The following is a 19,819-nucleotide window of genomic DNA, read 5'->3' as shown; positions in this document are numbered from 1 at the left end:
AAATAATAATAATGATGCAGTCTATAAGCCCGAAACCCCATAACATTAGTGTTAGATGAAAATTTGAAATTTTACTAAAATTCTTAGAAAGCTTTGAATATACAACCCACACATAGGAGAGAGAAGCTTATGACGACGATTTGGTCCAACTTAGACCATTTACAAAGTCACACTAACACACAAGAGTGAGGGAGCCAGTATATATATGAGGGGAAAAGGGACGGGACAAAGGAAAGAAAAGAAACAGTGGTAGTGGAAAGGCTGGTAGTGTAAGTAATGGTACCTTTTTACAGTATGTCATTCTGTAATATGCCTTTTTATTCTGAAAGCTTGGGATTATTAAAATCAAATTATTTGCTGTAGAATATCTTTTCCGATCGTCCTTAAACTTGCACTGATAGTGACCCTTATAACAAGAAAACATAAGACTCATTTTGAGTTGTGTAAATTTTGTTAAATGTTTGTGTCCGATATAAAGGTTATTTGTAGATGTGTAAACAAATTCCTGAAAAAGATCACTGTTCTATAACTGGTTCGTTATTCCTCAAACAAAAATTATTCTCTTAGTGTTAAAGGAAGTGTATATGTATCTTTGTGTAGATTTAATTTACATGTGAACTAAAAGAAATATTACTAGGTTATCTATATACTTATTTAAATTTCAGTTATTGTGTTTTGTTTAAACAAGAAGAAAAAAATACATGACATACTGTAATTTAATATAATAGATACAGTTGCAGCAATACAAACTGCACTTTAATACAGCATACTCAGCTGCAGTGAAATATACTTCAGCTGCACAAGCACTCAAGGAGAAAGATCTTGGGGTGACCATAACACCGAGCATGTCTCCAGAGGCACACATCAGCCAGATAAGTGCTGCAGCATACGGGCGCCTGGCAAACCTGAGAATAGCGTTCCGACACCATAGTAAGGAATCGTTTAAGACACTGTGTACGTCAGGCCCATACTGGAGTATGCAGCACCAGTTTGGAACCCAGGTGTGGGTTCCAAACTGGAAGTGGAATAGCTTAACAATGATATAGTTGAGGTAGGAACCATACATAGCTTTAAGACGAGGTATGACAAAGCTCTGGAAGCAGAGAGAGAGGACCTAGTAGCAATTAGTGAAGAGGCTGCGCCAGGAGCTGAGTCTCGACCCCTGCAACCACAATTAGGTAAGTACATACTGTACTTCACTATAAAATACACAGCAGTAATGAAACATACAGTACTTCGTTATACAATACACCGCTTCGGGGAGACACTGTATTTCATTACAGTATTATACTATACCAAGTACAGTATTTTTGCTGGTTTATTAATTCGTTTTCATAATTCAGTCTCTATACACGCCAGTACAACTAGGCATTAGTCTCCACAGCGTTCCATTTTTTTTTTTTTTTTTTGGGGGGGGGGGGGTGGCAGCGCTACTCACGGAAGGAAGGCTTTTTTTGGGTTGTGTTATGTTGAATAGTATATAATTTTGAAGTTCTTTTATACTGATTTCATAACATAACCAACGTTTCAAAATTGTTATTTGGTGGCGTGGTCCTTGGCGCCACTTTATGGCTGCACTAGGTTGTGACACATAATTTCAAAGCTCTTTTTATACTGATTAAAAAAAAAATCATATTTCTAAACAAACCTGATCAATTTTAAGTCTCAAATTTAGCACAACTGGAGAACGAGAACGAAAAATTAAGGTTTCGCCTCCTGACGAAATCTGACGTTCTAGCTTCTTCACACCCGCCTCCTAACAAGGCAGGTGCGAGACCACCAGATCTGCCTCATGACGAGGTGGGTAACGGAAGACGACTTAAGAAATCCTCATAAGATTTACTAAAGCAAGAGTATTTCCCATTAACGTTAATACACTGTAAAACTTTATGAGAAACAACGTATGGGCAAAGCCCTATTATTCTGCTAGTATAACAATATAATTACAAAATAGGAAGATACAAAATTTTCAGTTAATGAGTAATATTCTGTGTTTACACTCACTACATGAAAATATTTGATATTAGGCGCTTTAGTCCTAGCATTTACAGTTCAAGGTACCTAATGGCAGGCTTTTTTCAGGTGAAGTCATTAGTTATAAGCAGTTACTGATAGCCTGGTGATAAACTTGTTTTAGGCCTAGTTTTGATTTATAATTAATTCATTGTAACCAGTAGTAAGCTTATTTAAAGTCTAGTCTTTGTGCAGTTACCTAATCATACATGAACTGGTTGTAAAAAAAGATTAGGCTTTAAACGAGACAGAGCCGGCTACATAGAAGCCCTAGAAACAGCATTTTGATGACACTTATTTAAAGCCTGATCTTCAGTTTCACGCAGTTTATCATAGGTGGTGGTAGGCTTGTTTCAGGCCTGGTCTTTAGTTACAGTCAGTTCATCGTATCCAGTGGCAGGGTCATCCTGGCGGTCAAGAATAACATCAGTAGCTTCCCCAAGAGCGATCTCCATGGTGGTGAAGACGACCAGGTCGCCCATCACGTGACCACCCAGGGTGCCGCCCTGGTCGTCACTCAGACAGATATGAAGGTGGGCGCCACCACGACTGATCGTTCCAGACATTCCCAACACCTCGAAGTGCTTCTTGAATGTCTTGATCTGTCCAAAGGAAGAAAGATGGTTATTACATCGTCCCAGCAACTGACACTGTAAACCTTACTGATGTCTAGAAGTAGTTAAAACCTAAATAGATTGTGAAAACGTTTTATAATCTGTATGAACTGTATCTCTATATACAGACAAGAGCATTTCATAGAAGCTGTATTAATATCACAAATATATTAAAGCTACTCCCAAGGAGCTCATCACAAGTAATCCCCTTCTTAAATCAGTTGCAAAGGAAATTACTCAAGATTTTTTTCGCTTAACTTAGTAAGAACATAACACAAATTATGTACACCAGTTGATCTGTGCAGTCTACTGGCAGGGCAGCCCTTGTGGCTTAGCGCTTCTTTTTTTATTATAATAATACTGGCAGGCCTACATCCCCACTTGTTCCCACCTCCCCAGATGAGAATAACAGCAACCATGTTACTTGAAGGATGTCTGGATGACGCTACCGGCAGGGGTCAGTGCCCCCGTGGCCTGGTCATAGAAAAAGCCTCCCAGTGAATCAAGGCATCTTCAACCAGGATGTTACTGCTGGCCGCACGAAGTTCTTCCATAGTCCAGCTGGTCAGGAACCGATTTGAGGAACATGTCTAGGTCCTTGAATACAGCTAGAAGTTTGTTGGTAATTTTCTGCATGCATCTAGTAAGGGGCGTTGAAAGACAAAAGACCTCTGGCACTTAACGAGTTCTCTCTTGGTGTGCTCATTATGCCCCTACTTTTAATTGGAGATACTCTGCACCGTCTGTTGTCTTTTGCTTTCATATGGAGTGTTTAAGGTTTGCAGGTCTAGGACCATTCCTTCCAGGATTTTCCAGGAGTAAATTACGGTGTACCTTTCTCGCATGTGTACCAAGGAATACAAATAAAGAAACCTCAAGCTTTCAAACAATTCAGATGTTGAATGAATGTATACAGTAGTATTCCAGGCTGGGGAGAACAAGTGATCTGAAGAGTATCATCAATGACTCAGCTTACCATGTTGAATTATGCATAACAATTAACACCTAGGCTTCTACATTACAAACCAAATTGTTTGCCAACCTACCTTACGATAATCAACTTGATTCCTTGATTATTACTAATTCTGATCACTAAAGGCACTGGATTCACATAATAACTTTTAGAACATGCTCACCGGTGAAGCCAGGTATCTGTACAGTAGATGTTAGAAAATCATATAGAAAGGAATTAATGTACAGTCATTGTGGATTCCATCACACATTTAATTATTCTAACAAAAGAAAGAGCCTTGATTTTTTTTTTATGTAGCTTTGATATATCTGTGTAAAAGATTCTGAATAATATTAGGAGAGAAGTAAACAGTTAATCTGAATATCACAGGAATACAGTTAGAAGTCTCAGTACATTTATAACGTTCATGTGTGTAGATGAATGGTTCAGAGAACCGACACGTTCATAAATTAGGCACATGTGCAACTCTTGGGTACCTTTATTGAGGAAACGTTTCGCCACACCGTGGCTTCATCAGTCCATACAAAGGAGAATGGAGGAGAACAGGAGGAGTTTGAGGTAATCAGTCCCTCAGCCTTGAGTCGATGTGGTCAGTCCATCAATCTTGAAAAGAATACAGTATATGTGCGGAGAAGGAGCTTATATACCGTAGGCAGGAGAGGTGCAGCAGTCGTAGGTGGTGTCACATTTGACCATTGTGAAAGTAGGTCGTGCCCAAGGGTTAGGCAAGCGAAGAATTCCCAAGTATTAAGATCCCAAGAAGTTGCAGTGTCTGACAGGATTGTAGATGAATGGTTCAGAGAACCGACACGTTGATAAATTAGACACATGTGCAAACTAACACTTGGGTATCATTATTGAGGAAACGTTTCGCCACACAGTGTCTTCATCAGTCCATAAATGTTACTTTGCTCACACTCCAACAGCACGTCATTTGTCTCCATTCATTCCTGTTAAATACACTCACGCATCCTTGCTGGAAGTCCAAGCCCCTCGCACACAAAACCTCCTTTACCCCTTCCCTCCAACCTTTCCTAGGCCGACCCCTACCCCGCCTTCCTTCCACTACAGATTTATACACTCTCGAAGTCATTCTGTTTCGTTCCATTCTCTCTACATGTCCGAACCACCTCAACAACCCTTCCTCAGCCCTCTGGACAACAGTTTTGGTAATCCCACACCTCCTCCTAACTTCTAAACTACGAATTCTCTGCATTATATTCACACCACACATTGCCCTCAGACATGACATCTCCACTGCCTCCAGCCTTCTCCTCACTGCAACATTCATCACCCATGCTTCACTCCCAAACAAGAGTGTTGGTATAACTATACTCTCATACATTCCCCTCTTTGCTTACAAGGACAAAGTTTTTGGAAGCAAAGTCTCCACAGACTCCAGAGTCCACTGCTCACCCTTTTCTCTTCATCAATTCTATGATTCACCTCATCCTTCATGGACCCATCTGCTGACACGTCCACTCCTAAATATCTGAATACATTCACCTCCTCCATACTCTCTCCCTCCAATCTGATATCCAGTCTTTCGTCACCTAATCTTTTTGTTATCCTCATAACGTTACTCTTTCCTATATTCACTTTTAATTTTTTTCTTTTACATACCCTACCAAATTCATCCACCAACCTCTGCAACTTCTCTTCAGAATCTCCCAAAAGCACAGTGTCATCAGCAAAAAGCAACTGACAACTCCCACTTTGTGTTTGATTTTTTATCTTTAAACTCCACACCTCTTGCCAACACCTGCGCATTCACTTCTCTTACACTCCCATCTATAAATATATTGAATAACCACGGTGACATCACACATTCTTGTCTAAGGCCCACTTTTACTGGGAAATAATCTCCCTCTTTCCTATATACTCTAACCTGAGCCTCACTATCCTCGTAAAAACTCTTCACTGCTTTCAGTAACCTACCTCCTATACCATACACCTGCAACATCTGCCACATTACTCCCTATCTACCCTGTCATACGCCTTTTCCAAATGCATAAATGCCACAAAAATCTCTTTAGCCTTATCTAAATGCTGCTCACCTATATGTTTCACTGTAAACACTTGGTCTACACACCCCCTACCTTTCCTAAAGCCTCCTTGTTCATCTGCTATCCTCTTCTCTGTCTTACACTTAATTCTTTCAATAATAACTACCATACACTTTACTACATATACTCAACAGACTTATTCCCTTATAATTTTTGCACTCTCTTTTGTCCCCTTTGCTTTTATACAAAGGAACTATGCATGCTCTCTGCCAATCCCTAGGTACCTTACCGTCTTCCATACATTTATTAAATAATAGCACCAGCCACTCCAAAACTATATCCCCACCTGCTGTTAACATTTCTATCTTTATCCCATCAATCCCAGCTGCCTTACCCCCTTTCATTCTACCCAATGCCTCATGAACTTCCCCCACACTCACACTGGCTCTTCCTCACTCCTACAAGATGTTATTATTCCTTGCCCTATACACGAAATCACAGCTTCCCTAGCTTCATCAACATTTAACAATTCCTCGAAATATTCCCTCCATCTTCCCAATACCTCTAACTCTCCATTTAATAACTCTCCTCTCCTATTTTTTAACTGACAAATCCCTTTGTTCTCTAGGCTTCCTTAACTTGTTAATCTCACTCCATAACATCTCACCCACTCTCTCATTTGCTCTCTTTTTTACATTGCTTCACCATTCTCTTAACCACTATTTTTCTCTCCATATAATCCTCCCTCCTTGCATCACTTCTTCTCCCTTACTACTCTTTTTACATCATTCCACCAATTGCTCCTCTTCCCTCCCGCACCCACTTTCCTATATCCACAAACTTCTGCTGAACACTAACACTACATTCTTAAACCTGCCCCATACAACTTCGACCCCATTGCCCATCTATCCTCCAATAGTTGTTTATATCTTACGCTAACTACCTCCTCTTTTAGTTTATAAACCTTCACCTCTCTCTTACTTGCTGCTTCTATTTTCCTTGTATACCATCTACCTTTTACTCTCACTATAGCTATAACTAAAAAGTGATCTGATATATCTGTGGCCCCTCTATAAACATGTACATCCTGAAGTCTACTCAACAGTCTTTTATCTACCAATACATAATCCAACAAACTACTGTCATTTCGCCCTACATCATGTCTTGTATATTTATTTATCCTCTTTTTCTTAAAATATGTATTACCTATAACTAAACCCCTTTCTATACAAAGTTCAATCAAAGGGCTCCCATTATCATTTACACCTGGCACCCCAAACTTACCTACCACACCCTCTCTAAATGATTCTCCTACTTTAGCATTTAGGTCCCCTACCACAATTACTCTCTCACTTGGTTCAAAGGTTCCTATACATTCACTTAACATCTCCCAAAATTTCTCTCTCCTCTACACTCCTCTCTTCTCCAGGTGCATACACGCTTATTATGACCCACTTTTTGCATCCAACCCTTTCTTTAATCCACATAATCCTGGAATTTATACATTTATATTCCCTCTTCTCCTTCCATAACTGATCCTTCAACATTATTGCTACCCCTTCCTTAGCTCTAACTCTCTCAGACTCCTGACATATATATATATATATATATATATATATATATATATATATATATATATATATATATATATACCGAATTGGTAAAAATTGGTCAATTAGCAAAAACTCATTTAAAATCAAGTCCTTTCTAAAATTTTCTCTTATACATTTAAAGATACATTTTTTTCATTTATGTTACTATAAAAAATAATAATTTTGTACCAACAGAACCTTAGAAAACGCAATTTAAATTAGCATAATTCAGCTAAATATATTTTAGATAAGTTAACAATAATTTAATAACAAACACAATGAAATATATTTTTTTCGTTAGGTTAAGAATAATTTTTGTGAAATTACTGCATACACAAATTTTCGCTTGCCTTATTCGGCAAGAAGAGCGTTGCTATTTAAGCCATAATCGTAAGTTTTACCTATTCAGTACGACATTATATATACACATATATATATATACACATATATATACCTGGAGAGGGTTTCGAGGGTCATCGTCCCAGCGGCTCGGTCTGAGACCAGGCATCGTGGTGGATCAGGGTCTCATCAACCAGGCTGTTTTTGCTGGCCGCACGTAAACCGCCGTAAGAACCACATCCCGGCTGGTCAGGTAGTGACTTTAGGTGCCTGTCTAGCGCCTTCTTGAAGTCTGCCAGGAGTCTATTGGTAATCCCCCTTATGTATGCTGGAAGGCAGATGATCAATCTTGGGCCCCTGACACTTACTGTGTTGTCTCTAAATGTACTCGTGGCGCCCCTTCTTTTCATGGGAGGATGTTGCATCTCTTGCCGAGTCTTTTGCTCTCATATAGAGTGATTTTCGTGTGCAAGTTTCCAAGTGTATATTATATATCTTTCTCGCCTGAGCTCCAGGGAATACAAATCAAGGGCTTTAACCGTTCCCAGTAATTTAGGTGCCTTATCGTACTTACGTGTGCCGTAAAAGTTCTTCGTACACTCTCCTGCTCAGCAATTCCGCCAGCCTTGAAGAGGGTCGTTAGTGTACAGCAGTATTCCAGCCTAGAGAGAAACGAGAATCCTCATGGACTTGGTGTCTCTAGTTCTGAAGATTTTCATTATCCATCCTATCGCTTTTCTAACAGATGACGTAGATACATTGTTGTGATCTGTGAAGGTGAGATCCTCTGACATTATCACTCCCAGGTCCTTCACATTAGTTTTTCACTTTATTGTATGGTTAGAATTTGTTTTATACCCTGATGCAGATTTAATTTCCTCAAATTTCCCATATCTTAGTTGAAATGTCTCTTCATTGAACTTCATATTGTTTTCTGTGGCCCATTTAAAGATTTGGTTGATGTCCGCTTGAGTCTTGCGGTGTCTTCAATAGAGGTCACTGTTATAGAAATTCGGTATCATCCGCAACGGAAGACACGGAGCTATGGCTTACATCTCTGTCATATTTGAGGATAAGGAAGAGGATGGGAACGAGTACTGTGCCTTGTAGAACAACTTTTCACCGTAGCTGCCTCAGACTTTACTGTTTACTATTACTCTTTGTGTTCTATTTGTCAGGAAGTTGTAGATCCATCTACCAACTTTTCCTGTTATTCCTTTATCATGCATTTTGTGTGCTATTACACCATGGTCACAATCGTCGAAAGCTTTTGCAAAGTCTGTGTATACTACATCTGCATACAAAATATTCACAAACACTAATCTCAGGCCGAAAGAGATTCGAACCTACGAACCTTGGAGTTGGGACACGGTACACAGTACTCTACTTATTATACCACACTGGCTCAATACTTGGGCTCCCAGCAACTGCGTACCTTTTCCCAAGGTTCGTAGGTTCGAGTCTCTTTCGGCCTGAGATTAGTGTTGAGACCCATTTCCTGTCCCCGTGTCATCACCTGTGTAAGATCATCTAGGAGGGACTCCTTTGTACCTGCTAGTGTGCCATCATCCAGGAACCAGGTGTTCAGCTCAGTGGTGAGTCTGGCTGTGATTTCCCAAATTATATATGTCGTGCCGAATATGTAAAACTGGTCAATTAGCAAGAACTCATTTAAAATTAAGTCCTTTCTAAAATTTTCTCTTATACGTTTAAAGATATATTTTTTTCATTAATGTTAATGTAAAAATTTTAATTTTGCTCCAAAAGAATCTTAGAAAACTTACCTAACCTTATTATAACAAGAACAATTTATTTTAGCCTAACCCAACTAAATATATTTTAGATTTGTTTACAATAATTTAATACTAAACAAACACAGTGAAATATATTTTTTTCGTTAGGTTCAGAATGATTTTGGCGAAATTATTGCATACACAAATTTTCGCTTGTCCTATATGGCAAGATGAGCGTTGCTATTTAAGCCAAGATGGCAAGTTCTGCCTATTCGGCACGACATATATATACATATATATACATATATATATATATATATATATATATATATATATATATATATATATATATATATATATTGTGCCGAATATGTAAAACTGGTCAATTAGCAAGAACTCATTTAAAATTTAGTCCTTTCTGAAATTTTCTCTTATATGTTTATAGATATATTTTTTTCGTTTATGTTAATGCAAAAGTTAATAATTTTGTTCCAAAAGAAACTTAGAAAACTTACTTAACCTTATTATAACAAGCGCAGTTTAATTTAGCCTAATCCATCTAAACATATTTTAGGTACGTTTACAATAAATTAATATTAAACTAACACAATGAAATATATTTTTTTCGTTAATTTCATAATGATTTTTGAGAAATTATTGCATAAACAAATTTTCACTTGTCCTATATGGCAAGATGAGCGTTGCTATTTAAGCCAAGATCGCAAGTTTTACCTATTCGGCACGACATTATATATATATATATATATATATATATATATATATATATATATATATATATATATATATATATATATATATATACATACATACATAATTTGGGAAATCACAGCCAGACTGACCACTGAGCTGAACATCCGGTTCCTGGATGATGGTACACTAGCAGGTACAAAGGAGTCCCTCCTAGATGATCTTACACAGGTGATGACTCGGGGACAGGAAATGGGTCTCATCCTGAATACATCCAAATGTGAAATCATCTCAGTCAACAAGTGATAAATGCAGTGAGATCCATCCAAAGTACCAGGAGCATCAGTCATTGCCCCTAATAAACTTACCCTACAAATAGCGTCTTGCTTGGAGCACCTCTGGGAAGCGATGCCATTGACACAATTCTTGGGAAGAAAGTGGAAGAGTTGAGGAGAATGGAACAACGAATAGGCAATCTTGACGCCCACGATGCCTTGTACCTTCTCACAAAGCGCTTGCTTGAGTCTGCCCAGGTTGACATATTTCCTAAGATGTGCACCTTCATATGATAACCCTATACTGCACGAATATGACAGCATCCTGAGGCAGATTTTTACGAAAGTACTTAACCTTACTCTAGAAGACGGGCAGTGGAACCAAGCTACACTTCCAGTCAGACTAGGAGGCATTGGTGTCAGCAAGTCATCACAGATTGCGCTACCTGTTTTTCTGTCCTCATGTATTACATCCAGAGAGCTTGTAGCAGCGATTCTCCCTGAACATCTTAGGGACAAGATTGGAGTCCGGGACCAAAAGTTCAGTGATGGAGCCATGATCTGAGATAATCTAACAGGCTCTGAAACCAGACCTGCTCCCCCCAACAACTACAAGCAGTCGCACTGGGGTGGCCCAATAGTGGAGAATATAGCCTCAACAATGCTTCAGAGTGTGTCAGGGAAGGAGAGAGCCCGCCTCCTAGCATTGAGAGCCTTGGCACACGCCTCGACCCACAGACCATCCGCATTGGCGTTGCCCTTCGACTTGCCGCCCCTATTCTCGCCGAACACAAATGTATTTGTGACAGTGAAGCAGCAGACCGATTCGGGTACCATGGTCTTGTGTGCCGTAAATCCGATGGAAAGATTACAAGACGAGGTCAATAACTTTATCAAGGGGAGCCTCACAACAGCCGGATGCCCAGCAGTAAGGGAGCCACCCCAACTATGCAGATCTGATGGCAGCCAGAAGCGTCCAGATGGTATCACCCTTCAAGCCTAGACAGATGGCAAGCAGGTGGTGTGGGACTACACATGTGCATCTATCCGGCTGATACCTATCTCCAATACACCAGGGAGAAAGGAGGGGCGGCAGCAGCCAGCTTCAGGGAGTCCCTAAATTCTAATAAATACGGAGAACTTGCCCGTCATTGTATGTTTGTTCCCATAGGCTCAGAGATCTTTGGGTCATGGGGAAAGAGTGCATCTAAGTTCCTTAAGGAGCTAGGCAAACGACTCATCAGGGTAACTAGGGATCCCAGGGCAGCTAGTTTTCTGTTCCAGCGACTCAGCGCTGCTGTTCAGAGGGGTAATGCCTGCTGTATTTTGGGCACGCACCCCAGCTCTGAGGAGCTGGATGAGATTTTCGCATTATAATCAGTGACAAATACATAATATGTACTAGACATGTATCTCTCACACCTCATATACTGTATATCCCATCTTTATATCAACAATGTAGCTCTTAAATCTTTTGTACTGTATTATGTAATAAAATACATCTATTGGTGAAAAAGAATGAAAAGATGGGGTGGTAGGGTAAGCGGAATATTCAGATTGCTTTCAGGAAGAAATCCAAATATTCTTCCTTGAAACCTTTTTATCCACTTCTCCGAGGCTGTGGGTCCCACAATTTACACCAGAGGTGGACCCCATCCTATATATATATATATATATATATATATATATATTATAAACACTGATCTCTGGCTGAAGGAGACTCGAACCTACGAACTTTAGAACAAAGTACGCAGTGCTATACCAATCTACCCACACTGGACAATACCTTGGCGTGTAGCTTGCGCTACACGTTGATCCAAGGCAGCCAGCTTTCAGGAAGAAGGCTTACAGCTTTTCATCTCATATCCTGCATGCAGCAGCCTTACTAGAAATTTTAACAATGCAAGGAATTCACAAGAGCGGGCGAAATATACACAAACTCGTAGGTTCGACTCTCCTTCAGCCAGAGATCAGTGCTTGTGTATATTTCGCCAGCTCTTGCGAATTCCTTGCATTGTTAATATATATATATATACAATATTACTGTGAAAAAAGTTAAATTCCGAGCCCTTTCGTGATTTCTTTAATTATCAAGGCTGAGATGTTACATACATTATACCCGTCCCATTATGATGCAGGTGGGATGGTCGAGGACTTGTCATAGCTTAAATTCATCCCAAATTTTATTAATTATAAATGAATTTAATTTGTATAACTAAACCAATATTCATATTAAAATCAAAACTATTTTTTATGAAGCTTAATTAAATTATGTATCTCTCAACCCCATTGATACAACTTTCTCCGCCTTTTTGAAACTCAATTGGATGGTTAAAATGTCTCATAAATAGAGAGAACATTACGCTAGCTACCGACCTCAGCACTACTAGTGTTGCAGGCTAGCTAGCTAGCGACCTCAGCACTACTAGTGTTGCAGGCGAGCTAGCTAGCGACCTCAGCATTACTAGGTTGCTGGAGGTGTGCTAGCTGGACATCTTCTCAGCACTATAAGTGTTGGTGTTCTGGCTAGCTGCCTTCTCAGCACTACTACAGTGCTGGAAGTGTGGTACCTAGCGAGTACCTACCTTGTCAGTGGTACCGTCTGGTGCAGCAGCGAGACGGAGTGTAGCACTAGTGAGGGACCCACAGCAAGTTAGCACTACCACTCCACGCACTGCTTCACGGCGCACGTACTCCTCTAGGCTCGTTTTCACCTGTATGCAACACAGCAGTGAGTAAATTATTCTAGCAGTCTAAGCGTTCTCTGATTTATTTAGACGTAGATTGATAAAAATCACTCCATAGTGGGTGAAACGTCTCTTAAATGAAGGTATCCAGGTAGTGCACACGTCTCTCAATCTTAACTGTATTAAATACCGATGATCTAATTGCTGGTGTCTAGGCAGTAACTAGAATTCCTCGTCTAATCTATAAACATTGATACATCATATTTAAAGTAGTCACCTGTATTAACATGAACATGTACTAACATCTGGGTTGTGTGCACCAGTTTCATTATTTCACTGAAAATGGAATATTTTCTGTACAATGAATTACGTCTTTTCTAAATGACTTCAAATTTTCAACAAAGATTTATCTTATAGGAAGAACTGGGCTGTGTAGATGCTAATTTGACATTTATATTTGTAACTCTTAAGCTGTTCATTGTTGGTAGTTATGCTGGAGATGCTCTGGCCAGTTTTAAAAATACGAAAACAATATATTTCTTTTAAAGAACTGCAGAAAATAAAATATGTCACATAAGTCCAAAATGACAAATGAAAATACCTGAGAACTTACACTCGGTGAAAGCGCTAAGATTACTTGCAAGAGAAAGTAATATAGATATTGCTATAATGGAGAGCTGATTCAACTTGAAAGATAGAGAAATGCCTTCTGAATGCAACATACAGGGTTATAAACTATTCCGCACTGATAGGGTCAACAGGAAGGGTGGTGGAGTGGCGAGGTATGTCAGAGATAATTTAAATTGTTGTGTTAGATAAGATATAAGATTAGAAACATCAGACACGGAATCTGTTTGGCTACAGTTTCTCGAACGTCGTGAAAAATTAATTTTGGGTGTGATTTATAGGCCCTCAAAACTTGATAGGGAGTGCAGTAGACTGCTGTGAGGCAAAATTCATAAGGTGTCTAGATACGAAAATGTTGCATTAATGGGAGATTTTAACTTCAGACAAATTGATTGGAACAATGTGACAAGAAATCTTGAGTCTGGTGACTTTTTTGATACGGTTCAGGATTGCTTTTTAAAACAGTTTATGACAGTACCTACTAGAGGAAGAAGCATGCTTGACTTGTTTCTTGCCAACAAGGAATCGCTAGTTAATAATCTTGAGGTTAACGATGAGCTTGGGAAAAGCGGTCACAGATCACTTAGTTTCAATATATCATGGAATTACCCAGACTTCTACTTGGCAGACTTTATGGGACTGAGAAATTACCTGGGTGGGCTAACTTGGTGGGTGGGTGGGGTTGGTTGCCAATATGACGTTTTTCAGAGCATAGTTCTAGCTGCCCAGACAACTTTTGTTCCGAGTAGGGAAATTAGATCTAACAAAAATGATCAGAAATGGATGAACAATAGATTAAAACATCTCATTGGTCAAAAGAGAGGCATATATAGGCGTATCAAAAGAGTGGATGGGCAGTTAAGAAATCAATATATTCAGTTAAAGAGGCAAATAAAAAAAGGAATAAGACAAGCAAAAAGGAATTATGAGGCTAAAGTTGCAAGGGATTCGAAGACTAACCCGAAAGGGTTCTTTCAGGTATACAGAAGTAAGATTAGGGACAAGATTGGTCCATTTAAGAGTTACTCAGGTCAGATCACTGACAGTGATAAGGAAATGTGTGAACTTTTCAACACCTACTTCCTCTTAGTTTTTACTCAGGAAGATACTAGAGAAATTCTAGAAATAATAAATTACGTAGAACAGGACGATAAACTATGCACGATTGCGGTAACTAGTGACATGGTCCTCAGACAAATAGAGAAATTAAAACCAAACAAATCCCCAGGCCCTGATGAACTGTTTGCAAGGGCTTTAATGGAATGTAAAGAGGAACTTAGCATACCTTTGGCTAATCTTTTCAATATATCACTACAAACTGGCATAGTGCCAGACAAGTTGAAAATGGCAAATGTAATATCTGTTTACAAGGCAGGTGAAAATTCCTTAGCTTTGAACTATAGACCAATAAGCCTTACCTCCATAGTGAGAAAATTTATGGAATCAATAATTACCGAGGCAATTTGTAGTCATCTTGAAAGGCATAAATTGATTAATGAATCTCAACATGGTTTTACAAAGGGACGTTCCTGTCTTACGAATTTACCAACTTTTTTCATTAAGGTGTTTGAGGAGGTTGATCATGGTTTGAACATGATATTGTGTATATGGACTTCTGTAAGGCTTTCGATAGAGTTCCACATCAGAGGCTGTTGAGGAAACTTAAGGCACACGGAATAAGGAAAAATTTTCTTCCTCGGTAGAGGCATGGTTGACAAATAGGCAGCAGAGAATTTGCATAAATTGGGAGAAATCAGAATGGGGGCACATCACAAGAGGTGTTCCACAGGAGTCAAGGTTGGGCCCCTTGTTGTTCACAATTTACATACACGACATACAAGGAATACATAGCAATATAAGCAAATTTGCTGATGACACCATAGTAGGCCGTCCAATTCATTCTAATGAGGACAGAGCACTCCAGGATTTAAACAGACTGATGCAGTGGTCGGAGAAGTGGCAGATGCAGTTTAATATAGACAAATGCAATGCCCTAAATGTTAGACAAGAAAATAACCATGCCACATATAAACTAAATAATGTAGATCTTAATATTACTGGCTGCGGAAAGGATTTAGTTCTGGTTAGCAGTAATCTGAAACCAAGACAACAGTGCATAAGTGGTGAATTCACAATAAAGCTAAAAGAATCCTTGTCTTCATATCAAGAAGTATAAATAATAGAAGTCCTCAGGTTGTTCATCAACTCTATATATCTTTGGTTCGGCCTCATTTAGACTATACTGCTCAGTTCTGGTCACCGTATTACAGAATGGATATAAATGCTCTGGAAAACGTACAAAGGAAGATGACAAAGTTGATCCCATGTATCAGAAATCTTCCCTATGAAGACAGACTGAGGGCCCTGAATCTGCACTTTCTAAACATGCATAGAATTAGGGAATATATGATTGAGGTGTATAAATGGAAAACTGGAATTAATAAAGGGGTTGTAAATAGCATGCTAAAAGTATCTAGCCAAAACAGGACTCGCAGCAATGGATTTAAGTTGGAGAAATTCAGGTTCAGGAAAGATATAGGAAAGCACTGGTTTGGTAATAGTGTTGTGAATGAGTGAAAGAAACTCCCGAGTATCGTCATAGAAGCTAGGACGTTGTGTAGTCTGTATGTATGTATAATGTTCGCCAAGACCGTAGTCCTGGCACGGGTCTCAATCTTGTGATGACCCGTCTCTAGCTCCCGATGTGTAGTCTTAAAAATAGGTTTGATAAATACATGAGTGGGTGTGAGTTGGACCTGACTAGCTTGTGCTACTAGGTCAGTTGCCGTGCTCCTTCCTTAGGGAATGTGACCTGGCCTGTTTACTTTAAGGAATTGGCTTAAGCCGGTGGGTGAACTGGACCTGCTTCGCATGGGCCAGTAGGCTTGTTGCAGTGTTCTTTCTTATGTTCTTATTTGCTTTGTCTGTTTCGTAAATTGAAGTCCAGGATCTTTCTTTAATTCATGGTATGTCTTAACAAACCTTTGAGGACAACTGTTGTTGTAGAGATCTGAATTTTGTATTATCTGTTGAATTTCTCTCCTTCAGCCCGTGTACTACAATTTGCGTCACGGGTACAACGTGGGAGACAAGAGGCTACCTGGCCACTGCAGCTGTTGAGTTTTCTGCTTACCAATCCCTGCCACTTCTGTATGGGAGGCAGCCGTAACTCCTGTAAATTATGACATCAGCTGCCGTTGTCAACTAGACTTATCTCGCCTGTCTGCCAGACGGCAACAGGTTTCTTAATCAGACATACTAGTCGAGTGGAAAATAGCTAGAACCCGTCATTCTAAACGAATTTGTGCAACACTTATTCTCGACTCTGGATGAACCTATGACGCTACGTGTGGAGGCTGCAGACTCTTACGTCCCATCTGTTTCACTGTCTTGAGTGCTTCCATCTAACTTCCTCTTGTTGCACGGCCATAGGTCTTGACAGTCTACTGGTGGATCATTTGGTAACTAGAGCTGCCAACCGACTGCTACCGTCGGGAATCAGATGTTTTATATTTCATGTGTTGGTATTGCTTAGCGCCCAGTTAGGTATATTTTGTTCTTTACTCTGATTGAATGTTTCTTTGTGTATTTATTAGATTTTTCTTGGCTTTAACCCTATTTGATTATTAAATTTTACACACACACACACACACACACACACACATACACACACACACACACAAACCACACAACCACACACAACCACAAATAGGTGAGTACACACACACACACACACACACACACACGCACACATACACACAGGTGATAATTGCAGTAATGTACAACCCACCACAGAACTGCAGGAGGCCAAGAGAAGAATACGATGAGAGCAACAGAGCAATGATCGACACACTAGCCGAGGTGGCCAGGAGAGCACACATGGGGGGAGCAAAGTTACTAGTTATGGGTGATTTCAATCACAAGGAGATTGACTGGGAAAACCTGGAGCCCCATGGGGGTCCCGAAACATGGAGAGCCAAGATGATGGATGTGGTACTGGAAAACCTCATGCATCAACATGTTAGAGACACTACCAGAGAGAGAGGAGAGGATGAACCAGCAAGGTTGGACCTTGTATTCACCATGAGTAGTTCGGACATCGAGGGTATCATGCATGAAAGGCCCCTGGGAGCTAGTGATCATGTGGTTCTGTGCTTCGACTACATAGTTGAGCTCCAAGTGGAGAGAGTAGCAGGAATAGGCTGGGAAAAACCAAACTACAAAAGGGGGAACTACTCAGGCATGAGGAACTTCCTTCAAGACATTCAGTGGGAGAGGGAACTGACAGGAAAACCAGTACAAGAAATGATGGACTATGTAGCAACAAAATGCAAGGAGGCAGAGGAGAGGTTTGTTCCCAAGGGAAACAGAAATAATGGGAAGAACAGAACGAGTCCTTGGTTCACCCAAAGGTGTAGGGAGGCAAAAACTAGGTGTACTAGAGAATGGAAAAGGTACAGAAGACAGAGAACTCAGGAAAATAAAGAAATCAGCCGAAGAGCCAGAAACGAATATGCACAGATAAGAAGGGAGGCTCAGAGACAATATGAAAATGACATAGCATCAAAAGTAAAGACTGACCCGAAGCTGTTGTACAGCCACATCAGGAGGAAAACAACAGTCAAGGACCAGGTAATCAGACTGAGGAAGGGTGATGGGGAATTCACAAGAAACGACCGAGAGGTATGTCAGGAGCTCAACACAAGATTTAAAGAGGTATTTACAGTGGAAACCAGTAGGACTCCAAGAAATCAGAACAGGGGGGCACACCAGCAAGTGCTGGATGAGGTACATATAACCAAGGAGGAGGTGAAGAAGCTGCTATGCGAACTTGACACCTCAAAGGCGGTGGGACCAGACAACATCTCTCCATGGGTCCTTAAAGAGGGAGCAGAGATATTGTGTGAGCCATTAACAAAGATCTTCAACACATCATTTGAAACTGGGCAACTCCCTGAGGTATGGAAAATGGCAAATGTAGTCCCAATTTTTAAAAAGGGAGACAGACATGAGGCACTAAACTACAGACCTGTATCACTAACGTGTATAGTATGCAAGGTCATGGAGAAGATCATCAGGAGGAGAGTGGTGGGGCACCTGGAAAGAAACAAGTGTATAATTGACAACCAGCACGGTTTCAGGGAAGGAAAATCCTGTGTCACAAACCTACTAGAGTTTTATGACAAGGTGACAGAAGTAAGACAAGAGAGAGAGGGGTGGATCGACTGCATATTTTTGGACTGCAAGAAGGCCTTCGACACAGTTCCTCACAAGAGGTTACTGCAAAAGCTAGAGGATCAGGCACACATAACAGGAAAGGCACTGCAATGGATCAGAGAATACCTGACAGGGAGGCAACAACGAGTCATGGTACGCGACGAGGTGTCAGAGTGGGCGCCTGTGACAAGCGGGGTTCCACAGGGGTCAGTCCTAGGACCTGTGCTGTTCTTGGTATATGTGAACGACATAACGGAAGGGATAGACTCAGAAGTGTCCTTGTTTGCAGATGATGTGAAGTTAATGAGAAGAATCAAATCGGATGAGGATCAGGCAGGACTACAAAGAGACCTGGACAGGCTACAAGCCTGGTCCAGCAACTGGCTCCTTGAATTTAACCCTGCCAAATGCAAAGTCATGAAGATTGGGGAAGGGCAAAGAAGACCGCAGACACAATATAGTTTAGATGGCCAAAGACTGCAAACCTCACTCAAGGAAAAAGATCTGGGGGTGAGTATAACACCGAGCATATCTCCTGAGGCGCACATCAATCAGATAACTGCTGCAGCATACGGGCGCCTGGCAAACCTACGGATAGCGTTCCGATACCTCAGTAAGGATTCGTTTAAGACTCTGTATACCATTTACGTCAGGCCCATACTGGAGTATGCAGCACCAGTTTGGAATCCACACCTAGTCAAGCACGTCAAGAAATTAGAGAAAGTGCAAAGGTTTGCAACAAGACTAGTCCCAGAGCTACGGGGATTGTCCTATGAAGAAAGGTTGAGGGAAATCGGCCTGACGACACTGGAGGACAGGAGGGTCAGGGGAGACATGATAACGACATATAAAATACTGCGCGGAATAGACGAGGTGGACAAAGACGGGATGTTCCAGAGATGGGACACAGACACAAGAGGTCACAATTGGAAGTTGAAGACTCAGATGAATCAAAGGGATGTTAGGAAGTATTTCTTCAGTCATAGAGTAGTCAGGCCGTGGAATAGCCTAGAAAGTGATGTAGTGGAGGCAGGA

The 19,819-nt window shown here is 40.4% G+C and overlaps 1 protein-coding gene across 1 annotated transcript in view; it reads right to left on the bottom strand.

Moving 5' to 3' along the window:
* Positions 1-350: 350 nt before the first annotated feature.
* The window catches only part of LOC128693822 (bifunctional protein GlmU), a 31,231-nt gene continuing 11,762 nt past the window's right edge, over positions 351-19,819 (bottom strand). Inside the window, exons 2-3 of the mRNA XM_070081555.1 lie at positions 12,839-12,967; positions 351-2,615 (exon numbers count right to left, since the gene is read on the bottom strand). Of these exons, the coding sequence (XP_069937656.1) occupies positions 2,367-2,615; positions 12,839-12,967 (378 nt within the window). The 3' untranslated portion in view covers positions 351-2,366. The remainder of the gene's footprint in view (positions 2,616-12,838; positions 12,968-19,819) is intronic.

Source organism: Cherax quadricarinatus, unplaced genomic scaffold, assembly GCF_038502225.1.
Source record: "Cherax quadricarinatus isolate ZL_2023a unplaced genomic scaffold, ASM3850222v1 Contig3091, whole genome shotgun sequence".
NCBI classification, from domain to species: domain Eukaryota; kingdom Metazoa; phylum Arthropoda; class Malacostraca; order Decapoda; family Parastacidae; genus Cherax; species Cherax quadricarinatus.
Note: the sequence above shows the minus strand (reverse complement) of the source record. Positions and strands in the feature narration are given on the sequence as shown.